The sequence below is a fragment of the Atta cephalotes genome (assembly GCF_000143395.1).
Source record: "Atta cephalotes unplaced genomic scaffold scaffold00042, whole genome shotgun sequence".
NCBI lineage: Eukaryota > Metazoa > Arthropoda > Insecta > Hymenoptera > Formicidae > Atta > Atta cephalotes.
Window position 1 is genome coordinate 462,744 of NW_012130106.1, and position 13,035 is coordinate 475,778.

The 13,035-nt window shown below is 34.1% G+C and overlaps 1 protein-coding gene across 1 annotated transcript in view; it reads left to right on the plus strand.

The window, feature by feature from the left end:
• Positions 1 to 8,955, plus strand: part of LOC105622241 (serine/threonine-protein kinase mig-15) — a 92,115-nt gene extending 83,160 nt beyond the window's left edge. The window contains exons 17-21 of the mRNA XM_012203662.1: positions 6,938 to 7,148; positions 7,261 to 7,481; positions 7,673 to 7,990; positions 8,436 to 8,735; positions 8,872 to 8,955. Of these exons, the coding sequence (XP_012059052.1) occupies positions 6,938 to 7,148; positions 7,261 to 7,481; positions 7,673 to 7,990; positions 8,436 to 8,735; positions 8,872 to 8,955 (1,134 nt within the window). The remainder of the gene's footprint in view (positions 1 to 6,937; positions 7,149 to 7,260; positions 7,482 to 7,672; positions 7,991 to 8,435; positions 8,736 to 8,871) is intronic.
• The last annotated feature ends 4,080 nt before the right edge of the window (positions 8,956 to 13,035 follow it).

The window sequence follows — 13,035 nt, forward strand, 5'->3', positions numbered from 1 at the left end:
ACACACACACACACACACACACACACACACACACACACACACACACACACGCGCGCGCGCGCGCGCACGCGCGTCTTTAAATTTGAGGGTTGCATAGGGGACGGCTTATGCTTTGTGTCAATGTCTTGTTAATTGTCAGTGATAGTCAAAAAGTGCATTTTGTTGACTATACGTATCAATCTTGTTGTTTCGTTCCATTAGGTTGTATTTTCACTTTTTGTTATGAACTTTAGCAATTGGTAAATAGATCTTGGCGGTATTTATTCTTTCTCTGTTTTTTTTTATGTGTACCAAAACAAAATTTTTGTCTATGAAAATCGTGTAAAAAAATACTTTGCGTTCATTGTATGATGCTGCAAGCAAAAACTGGAAAAGTTCCGAGTTCAACTTTTAGCATTAACTTTTAGAGAAAAATCAATTTCAATTTGATTTGAAGTCGTATTTTTTGTACTTTAATGAAAGAATTTAAAAAGAGAGAAAGAGGGGGAGAGTGAGAGAGAGGAGAGGGAGGGAGAGAGGAGGGGGGGGGGAGAGAGTTACAAGTCTAGTAACGGTCGCGAAATATCACTCTTCTTCGGATCACTTCTATCTCTTTACTCGAATTTCCGATCAAATTCAGATCGGGGGCAATATCAAAGAAATTTTTGCGAATGAACAATTCGTGCAATCAATTTATTACTATAAAAAATTATAGCGTCTCTCTTTCCTTTAACCATATTCTTTGTATTTCTTTCATGGTTTCACAGAAACGAAACAATTCCTTGCGAATTGCATAGTTCTTCTCTGTTTCTTCTTGATTTTGAGAGAGTTTTCGGAAATCGATTATATATTGCAGAGTATTCAAAATATGTTTTATGCAAGAGCGCTTGTACTGACCTCTCATTCACGTGCAAGAAGAAACGTGAAAAAATTATGAACATAATCAGAGTGTTTACTATTTAGAAAATCCTAGAAAACCTGGAATTTTCAGGAAATATTTTTTATATTTTATAAATCAATGATTTTCATCGGAATTTTATCGGGAAAATTTTGAGAAATTTTATTTCCAAATTCTGTCTGTTTCTTAAAACAATATTTCATTAATCATTTGTTTTTAATACAAGATGTTGACAATCAATTACCAATAAGTATGATATACACATCCGTATATTTACATACATTCTTGTGTGTGTGTGTCTAACAACCTTTTATTTAAAAAAATCAGGGTCATAGTAGATGCTCAACAGAATAGAATAACTTACTAATATTATACCTATTGTAGTCAGTCTTTCTTAAATTATTCTAGATCTGTCCAAGACCGGGTACTTTTGGCTTAAAATTGAAATGTCGGCTTAAAATCGATATGTCTATTACCGTTCGTACTTCATTGCTTTATCTAGTGCGCCACGCTCGGTCTTAAGACCTCCAGATGATTTGGTCTATGTATAAACCAATTTTTACACACATTTCCTAAATATTTATTACTAATTCGTAAAATATTAATTTTTTGATAATCGTACCTTAATACTTTTATGAAGAGAATAATGAGACGAATCAGTTGGTGGAAAGAAATGTAGTTGCTTATTTAAAAAATTATCCATTTTGCACATATTTTTTTAAAGCAATTATGTGTTTTTTTTACACCAATTGATTCATCTTATTCTGTTCAAAAGTATTAAGGTATGATTATCAAAAAAATTAATAGTTTACGAGTTATTTAATATTTTATGTCAATATGGCTGGAATAAAGTATAAAATATTTCGTTAAAACTATTGATTTTTCAATATTTTTATCTTAATATTTCTATATCAAGAATAATTAGAAAAATCATATTATGTAAAAAAATTCATATAATTCCATAAAAAAAAAAAGAAGTTGACTTTGATTTGATCTTCATGCCTTTTATATACTTTTATATGCAGAATTAAAGGAATCATATCATGTAAAAAAATTATATAATTAAATTTAAAAAGTAGAGGTGACCTTTATTTCCAGGATGCATCATCAAAATCCGGACAAATTTCAATTTAAATTTTCCGCTATATTGTGTCTCCGCCAGAGGTTGTTGGCGTCCGGGAAAGCCTGATGCTTCTAGTAAACAGTCATATTCTCAAAATGGCTACGATGTTGAAACCAAGTGCATATAATTGAAGAAACGCGATTATCGAAGGCCTTCGCACTAAGCGCTCAGTAACGGAAATAATTCGGTTCTTTGGATACCCGAGATCAACGTTGATGATGTTATGGTAAAATATATAGCTTTAGAACAGTTCAACGAAGGTTCCAGTATGCCAGCGAGGAAGAGTCACTCTAAAGAACGCATCGCGAGGACCCTCGCAGTCGTTGAAAGGGCTCAAGCGCTGATTTCGGACAATCATTGCGAAAATTAGCATCGATTATTAGCGAGTCAACAATGCGTCGAATTTCCGAGGAGGACAAATCATACATATTAAAGATACGACAAACTCTCTGAGGCTGCCAAGACAAACCGAGTTGCTCGCTGCAATCTGCTATTGTGTTCTTTGAAAAACGAAGCAACAGGATGAATCAGATTCTTTTCTGATGAAAAAATTTTTACTGTTGATGCCAAAATCAAGCGAAGGAATGATCGATGACTCGCCAACCCCGAGAATATCCCTGTTGTTGCCAGACAATGTTCCGGCTAATGTTCACGTGCTAGGTATTGAGTCCAGTGATGTCATATCACAACATTTTTTTAAAAAAGGGGAAACTATTACAAAAGAAGTGTATTTGTCCATCTGATGGATGTAGTGAAGCTGTGGATGGAAACGATGTCCGGAAGGTCATATATTTTTCAGGACATACATACAATTTTGAACCATTTGATTCCATTTTAATGTCCCACCCCAATTAACTTTTATTTTTTGATCTTAGAAAAAATGTTTTAGACAAAGGTCATATAGCTTTGAAGGGGCATAAGATGATGTCTTTAGTTTGACCTTGAATAGTTACTTGAAGTCACGTTATCTTCAATTTCTTAAACGAAACTCCCTTTCTATTGCACATTTTTAGATCATTCTGAGAGAGCTTTCCAAAACACTATAATTAAGTTCATTTTCATTAAGTACTTTTCGAGTTATAAGACTTGTAAATTATAGTACCGCCGGCACTAACATTATTCAAGGTGTCCGACTGACGACTAAAATCTTTTAAATGTTGTACAGCAAGATGGTGCGGATCCATACAACGTGCGCATCATAACCAATTTTTTTAAATGATAGATGTGCAAGACATTGGAATAGACGAAATGGTTTCGTGGCTTGGCCTCCTAGATCACCTGACTTAACATCCCCTGACTTTTTTCTGTGGAGCTATATAAAAAATATTGTTTATGAAAAAATAATCCTGACGTCTGAAGACCTAAAACATCGCACAAGAGCAGAATATCGAAATATTCCAATTGAAGCAATGAGAAATTACAAGCTAACAAAATTAGTAAGTTTTTCATAGACTCCTTTAATTGAACAATTTAGAAATATAATAATAAAGTACAGGCGATAGGAGTCAATGCTGGTTATCAATATCATCAAATCTTGACCTTGAATGTTTTCATTCGTTCGAGTCTTTATCAGCAATCTTTTCTCTTAATACAACAACAACGATTGGATTACCACAAAATAATATCTCCAACATTTTTCCTCTCAAAAAGTTGAACCGTTAACTATTATGAGATAAGTCACATACTCACAAAGTTAGAAAGCTGAGTGGCAATGAGAACTCAAGTTCACATTCAAGTTGACTTTCCAATGCTGAACAATAAATATGTCGTACGCAACATTTTGTGCATTGTTAATAAGTTAAAAATTATCAAAATTTTAAAATACTAAAAATATTAAAAGAGAGAACAAAATTGTCTTGTTATTTCGATCGTCAGTTGAATAATAATTTTTAAAAAATGAAGATATTATTTTGTAATGCAATAATCCAACCGTTGTGATGGGAGAAAAATTGCTAAAGAAGACTCAAATCATGAGTGGAAACGTTCAAAGTTTAATATTAAGAAGAATTGCTAATTCTTCTAGAACTAAGAACTAATTGGAGACACATTCGAAAAATTGTTATAAATAATATAATGTGAATCTGAAGTACATTTGCACGTGTGCGCTCATACGTACGCATGTGAGAAATAAGAGAACTCACATAAATCAAGCACCCCAAACGTGAGAAGCAAGGAGATTCACGTAAATCAAGCACTCCAATAGGATGAAAGCTCTATCACGTCCACGTCGTTCTTGGATAATGCTAAGCACGAGAAAATGCATGCAGTCAATCTAGATCTGATTGATTATCAAAAATATAATCAGTCCAGTTAAATAGAAACAAGAACAGAGTACGTGTGACTCCCTTTCTCCTTCCCCATACTCGCATGTTCGCAAGTATGCATACAAAAGATTAAATCTTAAGTAACATCCACATGGTACACCTTGGGTAATGTTAATGCCGGCGATATACTGTACCTTTCTGTGACATACTGTAACTTTCAAGCCTTATAACTTAAAAAATACTTGATGAAAAAATATTTTATTATAGTGTTGTAGAAAGTTCTCGAGATGTGCTATAAGAATATGCAATAAAAAAATAAGAGGTTCCAAAAATAAGAGGTTCCAAAAAATAAGAGGTTAAAAAAATTTATGTTGACTTGACCTTGGCAGTGCACCTTATCCAAAATCCGTTATTTTCACCTTCTTTTTCCCTAAGAAAACTTACAATTTTATATAAAACTTTTTCTTGTATCTCTCTTAGTTTCTGAGATATTCACCTGAAGCGATTAAAATGCCTCACCTTGTATATATAGGGTGTCCGCTAAATTTTGACAAAGCGCTCGTATATAGATAGAGCGAATATACTGATCATGAGTCGAAAAGTTTTCTATCATTTTGCAATTTTCACAATAATTAACAAAATATTAGTTACTAAAAATTGCCAAATATTGGTTTTCAATAATTTTTTACTCAAATACTTTGCAGAAAAAAACAAGACATAAACATTGTTTATTTTCTTCTCGCAAAACTCTAAGAATTTTTTTAGAATCTTGTATCAACTTTTTAGTATTGCATTTTTTTGGCAACTTTTTACCAACATGAAAAAATACGATATTAAAAAATTCTGAAAAAATTCTCAGAAATTTATGAGATGAAAATTAACAATTTTTGTTTCTTATTGTTTTTCTGTAAAGTCGTATTTGAGTAAAAAATTATTGAAAATCAATATTTAGAATGATTTTTAATAATTAATATATTGTTAACTATTGCGAAAATTGCAAAATAGTACAGAAGTACTCAGTCCGTTCTACTTGTATAAATTTGGAAGCTATAATATAATTACTAAAATATAACAAAATATATAATGAAATATATAATTAATAATATTGATAATACATTATATTAATATGGGTCGTGCACGAAAATAAATGTCGTGCGCTAAAACGATGAAACAGCAAGTGAGAATTAAGAACGATAATAAACATGAATACCGACACATTTCAATTTCAAACCAAAAGTACCCAGTCTTGGACACCTCTAAATTATCTTATGAATTTCGCGGCTTTAATTGTAGAAAATAATAGATACAATCTCGTAGAATTTCTATCTTTTATTAATTTTTAATTTATTTGCGTTACACTCTAATTTATTTCAAAATTGCATTAAAAATTTCTTACCTAGAATTTTGAACAAAAATACCTGAAAAATCTGAGAATTCTCAAGGGTTTTTTTTTTTTAATTTCAGTAATCACTCTAATAACAGATCGAAATTGGACTTGTATATATAAAAAAGATGGCTGTATAGTCACGCTTTAAGTTATGATCAGTAGGATAGTTATAGGATTCGCAATGTCTCATGTTTCACGTGTAATCTCTATTAAGCGTCAATTATACGGTTGTCAGCGTGACTAATTCAGGATTATATTGTGTGTTGTGGGACACGCGGGAGCTCTAACTCGAATGGCAGGGCCCTCTACTGACCATTCCAATCCCAATACTAATTACAATGTAAGTATCTATTTATCCATTAAAAAAAAATTTCGATTGCTATCCTTCCCTCTTCCTCCTCCTCCTCCTCGCTTTTTCGCGCGAGGGGAAGGATCAGAGGACACGTGTTATTTTGCTCTCGAACGTTGATCTTTTTTCATTAAATACCGCGGGAATGAATGCCAATTTTGTGTGCTCAGGCCATTTTTAGCTTATTCTCTTTTTGGTTGATTTTTATGGGATCTATTTCTGTGTGTGATTCTTGATATCACCACGGTAATAAAACGATAACTCTACCGCGACTACCGTTGCTTTTTGTTCTCACATCTCTCTCTTCCTTCTTCTTTTTTCTGGGTTTTGTTTCTCACCTATGTGAGACAACGCGATGATGACGCCCTGGATAGATGACACTGTCTCACGACGCGAATTTAATTCTATATACTGAGTGTCATTCGAGAATTACACGAAGACATACGTAATAACAAACTAATAGTGTAATTGCGGATGCCATTGAACACAGAGTTGGCTAATTTCGAGTCTGCTTAATTCTTACTAAACGTATCTCTTCGATACGCATATTTACACGGATTACATGCGAATGTCTATTCTTTTTTATTTTTTTATATTATTCTGTGAAGAAATGCTTTAATTTGCAATCGAGATGATTTGTTTGTATGAATGCTATATATCGCATATTTGACTCGGCTGATTTGTTCTCTCTTTTTCTTCATTTTTTCTCTCAGTCCTTTGCATGCATTTTTTACTATTTAAATGAGAGAGAAAAAAAGGGAATTTTACGCGTTTCTGTGATTTGTACCTTTTCTGTTGATTGTGATAGCGATATTTGGGTCGATGACAAATTTTCCTAATCACTCCAGCATTTCTTTGCGTGCAAGTAATTTTTTCTTGGCATTTTGGCACGTTTCTCTTGGAGTTTAATCAAACGGCAAAGTCATCTTTGTTGCAGTATCGACAAGCGGTGAAATCACCTCCGTTTGCACTTCAACAGAAGCAGCGATCTTTTTTGACTTTTGGATTCGGAGCTGGTCCAGCGAGAAGAGAGTCCCATGTAAACGTTAATGTGACTCCTACTAGCCACGATTTAGCATCGGATACACCTGAGATACGCAAATACAAGAAGCGTTTCAATAGCGAGATCCTCTGTGCCGCATTATGGGGTGCGTATACAGTTCATGCAGAATCTTCATTTATCACGCATTGATTGTATGCTCGGATTATAATCGATTCTTATTAGGTGTAAATCTATTAATTTTTAATACACCTTTACAGGTGTAAATTTATTAATTGGAACCGAGAACGGCTTGATGTTGTTAGACAGGAGTGGACAGGGTAAGGTATACCAATTGATCAGTAGAAGACGTTTTCAACAAATGGAAGTTCTCGAGGGTCAAAATATCTTGGTTACGATCAGCGGTAAGAAAAATAGAGTACGCGTCTATTATCTCTCTTGGTTGAAGAGCAAAATTCTACGGACAGATGGTCACAGTGATGTAAGTTTTTATTTTACGCACATATGCGCGCGCGCGCACACGTACACACATTACACATACACGCGCGCGCGCGCACGCACGCACGCACGCACGCACGCACGCACGCACGCACGCACTGAATAAGGAATTTCCTTTCTATCCGTTTTTTGTATCCGTTTTTTAATATCGAATATTATTTTATATATTTATAGCAAGTCGAACGACGTAACGGTTGGATCAATGTGGGTGATCTGCAGGGCGCTGTGCACTTCAAAATAGTGAAATATGAAAGAATAAAATTCCTCGTGATCGCGTTGAAAGATTCCATAGAGATTTACGCCTGGGCGCCAAAACCGTACCACAAATTTATGGCCTTCAAGTCTTTTGGCGAGCTCGCGCACAGACCTCTATTGGTTGACCTTACAGTTGAGGAGAGTTCAAGATTGAAAGTTATCTATGGTAGCGCTGATGGATTTCACGCTGTCGATTTGGATTCCGCCACAGTTTACGATATATATTTACCAAAACATGTAAGAAAACTCAGATCTGTTTATTCATATTGGTAAATGTGCGCGATTCGATTTATTGGCTGATCTCGTCGTTCAAGAAATCCGAATTTAATTTCTCGATAATGCACGAATAGAATATTCATAAGTACTTTGCATTATTTAAAATCTATTTCGACATTTACCTTCGATAAAAATATTAAATCCAGTAGTTATAAAAAATAATTAATAATAAACTAGATTTAATAATAATGGAATACTGTGTATTTGTGTGCTGTGTGCCTGTGTATATATATGTGTGTGCGTGCATGTGTGCATGGTAGACTTATTTTTAAAATTTCAGATATTCAGAGTCATCAGGTTTCTTAATTCAATCGAAAAACAGTTGGAAGCATGTACATCTACTTAAATTTTTATTCTTTGTAAAATTTGATGATAATGTGTAATATCATTTACTTTTCAATCGCAGACCCAGGGTCCTATTTGTCCGCACTGTATAGTAGCGTTGCCAAACAGTAATGGTATGCAGTTGCTACTCTGCTACGATAATGAGGGCGTATACGTAAATACTTATGGCAGAGTATCAAAAACAATGGTTCTTCAATGGGGTGAGATGCCTACGAGCGTCGCATACATTGGTACGGGACAAATTATGGGTTGGGGCAACAAGGCGATTGAAATTAGAAGTGTGGAGAGTGGTCATCTTGATGGTGTTTTTATGCACAAGAAGGCTCAACGACTCAAGTTCCTCTGTGAACGTAATGATAAGGTGTGTGTGCAACTTGAAATGTACAACACTTAACAATTAATTGAAACGCGAATTAATGTATGGAATCCATCTGTTTATGTCTTTTTGTTCATATATATATATATAATTTGTAACATTATATCGCTTTATCTGTTAGGTATTTTTCTCGTCGGCAAAGGGTGGTAGTTCGTGCCAGATCTATTTTATGACTCTAAACAAACCGGGCATGGCCAACTGGTGATCCCGAATGAGGCCAAATCTGGCCCCAAGATTATTATCCTCGCGTTTATCTCCGCGTGTATCGGGATATACAGCATTGGCGCGCACATTCGCTCGTCCTTCACTGCCAGGACCCAGCGCCTTGGAGATCAGGAAGTGTGTACACCGTATCCAACATCTTTATCAACAACAAGTACAGCATTGTCAACGTCAACATCATCGTCATTATCCTCATTATTATTTACGTAATCTTTCATATAACTACAATTATGATTACGAAGAAGCTGAAGAGTATGATAATAGGTTCCAACAATGCATCCAGTTGCCGTTACGAAGCACACCGGGGACATTAACATTCGTCAATCTGCTTGTCAAGAAATTCCTCTGTTTTTTCACTTGTTCGTCTTGCGGATTGCGTAATGCAGCCTAAGGTGCGGCCGAAACGCAGAGCGAATTCTCCTTCTCCAACCCCTCCATAAAATAAGAGTACACAATGTATTATTGCATGCTGGTAAATCGTATTAATAGTTCTATGTATTTTTCTTTCTTTTTTTTTAATTATAAATTTTTTTAATATAAATTTATCGCATTAATCATTACGATAAGTCTGTATTTGTTTTGTGTTGACATGTATACATAAAGACCTTAATTTTCAAGGAATCTTAAATATTAAAAATAAAATAAAGTTTTACCATGTTTGGCGAATAGTTAATAATTAAGAGTGTTTTATACGGAAGATGATTTAGAATAACGTAATATAGTATGAACTTGATTTGTGCTTTTTTTCTAAAAAATTAATAGATTTTTCTAAAAAATTGTGAGTGGAAAAAATTGTAGTTGTAAGAACAGTGTTGACGAATTATCAGCTCGCATAGCCAATCCGGTTGTTGCCGTGCAACTGTTTTGTAAAGTAACCCGTGCAATATCGATAGATCGGTCTGTACAAAAAAGACCCTATTCTAAGAGACTTTTCTTAAATGAAGGATATACTCCGATAATCGAAATATGAGTGTCGTATAAAGAGATTTTGAGAAAAAAACAAGAAAGAAAGACAAACGAAAAAAGGAAGCTCGTATAGGGCTCGAAATCGTGATTATTTTCTTGTCGAAGTTTGCTAATTAGTGAAAAGTTCTGGTGTAGTTTTAATGAAATGTGTAGCAACGCTCTAGTAAAAAGCGGACATTTTACGATGGGCTGGCTATATGGGTTGGCTCCATAAATAATGGAGGTGACATCTTTACATATAACGCGATATCATAATATTTTAGAATTAAGTGAAAATAATTGAGGGGATGGGCAGAATAAAGGCACAATTCTATTTAGGTCCTTTTTTTGGCAATTAGTTTTTTCATGTAATATTGATGTAATATTGTAATAGAGAAAATTTATAACATGTAACTTCTTAAAGACACTACATAAATTCATTTAATATTGTATCCATTTATGTATAATAAAAAAAGTAGCAAGTTATTTTAATTTTTAATATCAAGATTTTGTAATTAGACTTTTATTCCGCCCATCCCCTCAATTATTAATGTTAATTAATTGTCTAGTTATAGCAGCTGGGATTCTTTCCGCCAGCTCATGCGAACAAAAGCATGACGATGATGACAATGACATGAAATGAAATAATGTGGATAGACATTTAACGGACGAGTCGCATTTTTACAAACAATAGATTAATTGTATCAGAGGAATTTCGTGATGCATAATGTCGCGAGATGAGTTGTCAAGTTTCTAATCTTTTTCTTTTCTAATTATTATTTTCAGATTTCTAATACTTTTTTTTTACATTTTTGACACACGCACTCTGTACGTATCACGAGAAATACATTTGTCGTTTATCGACGAACAATATGGGCGATATGTAAGTCTTCAATTTTTGTAAGAAAGAACATAAACCTTATGGAAATTGAATTTCGATCGAATTGCTTGAAATTTGATATGTTGTAGATCATGTTCTGATAAAAAATCAGACACGACTTGTAATGGATGTTTGATCTCTACGAGAAAACTTTTTTTCGAAACTGGCTAATATTACAATTTCTTATTTTCAACGAGTACAATGCATTCCTTTGTCATTTGCACTTTCTATGTATATTTTTCTATGTATATTTTTAAGTAAAAAATTATAAAGATAATATCGACTAATTGTTTCTCACACAAATCGAGATTTTGAGTTTTATATTACAAGAATTTCAATAGGAAAATGAATTTTTATTAAAAATTATTCCTTTATTATTATAATTTAATAATAAAGGAAAGAAATATTTAACTGATAAGAATTGATAGTACAAGTTATGAAAATAATGGTTGTAAAAAGTATTAGTCACAGAAGTTCAAGCACGATCTCGGGATGCGCACAAAGATTCGCTGCGTACAAGCCGAATGTACGCTCAAATGAGATAGCAACATTTCGACTGGCGCATGGTTTACTCAATAAATATAAACGAAGCACGCAGCGGTTCTTCACGCGCGCCTCATAATCGTGCCTAAAATTCTGCGCCCTAGAAACAACTCAGCGTTGACTTAAATTAATCTCAAAAATTAAGTTATCGATTCGATATTCTTATAGCTTTTTTTTGTAAGAAACATTAAATCAATATTATCCTTATAATTTTTTTAAAAATATACATAGAAAGAACAAATAATAATGTAGGAATGCATCTTACTCGTTGAAAATAAAATATTGTAGTATTAGCCTGTTTTGAAAAATGACCTCGTAAAGATTAAACGGTTCATTACAGGAGGGTCGTGTCTGTGGAGACTTTTTATCAGGACAAGATCTATAACATATTCAATTTTCAGGCAATTCGAAATTCAATTTCCATAAGGTTTGTGCGAGATTTTTTTGTAACTTAGCGAGACAACGCGCGCTAAAAGGGAGCACTTGCCTTTCCCCTTTCCTGCTCATTCTTTGATAAATCGCTGTTTCGTTTCCGAGAAGCATTAGTATGGTCTCTCGTATAATCTCAAAGACACTTTCTCTTCGGTTTGAAAGGGAATTCTTCATATAATCATTAAATCGCTATTTTATCAATGTCGGATTATTCCAGGCCTATTTAAGCTGGCTTAAACAGGCCAACAACATTAATAATAGGAAGAAAGAATAAATTTCCAATTATACGCGACTTGTTCGTTCATGTGGTCTAATGGAGTTTACAAACGTGCACACAATCAGTATACGTAATATTCGCGCAGGGATTTTATCAATTGGATCGAGTATCGTTAGAAATTGTAGCAAAAAGATAAAGATTAAATTATTTTAATTGATAACATGACAAGAACATCAAGATCAGACATTTTAACCGTGTGACTAAGGACGATATGTTTGGGCGAAAACGAAGTACATGCATTTTGCACGTGTACATGACAGCGAGAATAAGCAAATATTGCGATAGTAATGTACTCTAACAATGTCTCTTTTCGTTCAACTTAGTCAAGTTGACATATCTTTGCTCATCGCGCGCATCGAAGCGACTAAAGCGCTCTTGTCGTCGACTCGCAGGCTACATCTTTTTACGCAAAGCATCATGTAATATGCGACTTGCAACACGTAAGCGCGACAATATTTCTAACGGTCCGAGCGAAATTAAGTTATGTGAGACATTTGTACATATATTTATGTATTCGTAAATAAATAAATATATGACATGATGCCGCACGCGACACATACAGAGAAATACATTTTACTATGGTGTAATTAGACAATTAATGTGTGTTGTCTAACTTCACCATGCGTTCTATGTCTATCGATTAACGAATGTCGTCGAGACGCGAATGTCTCTACAGGTCGTCAGTTGATAACGTGAAATCTTGTTCGTGGCGAGACACTTTTTATATTGTTAACGAGAAGGCACAGGAAGGGGCAGAGCTCCGCATAGTGCTATGAAAGACTGCTTTTTAAATGGCGGAAGCTTTTCATCGCGCAAAAACAGAATGAGTGGGACATACACAGAATGAAAAAGGAAGAGAAAGAGGGAGAGAATGTAAAGAAAAAAAAATGAATGAGTGTGCTTTTTGCGTATGCATGCGTGCGAGAGAGAAAGAGAGAGAGAGAGAGAGAGAGAGAGAGAGAGAGAGAGAGAGAGAGAGAGAGAGA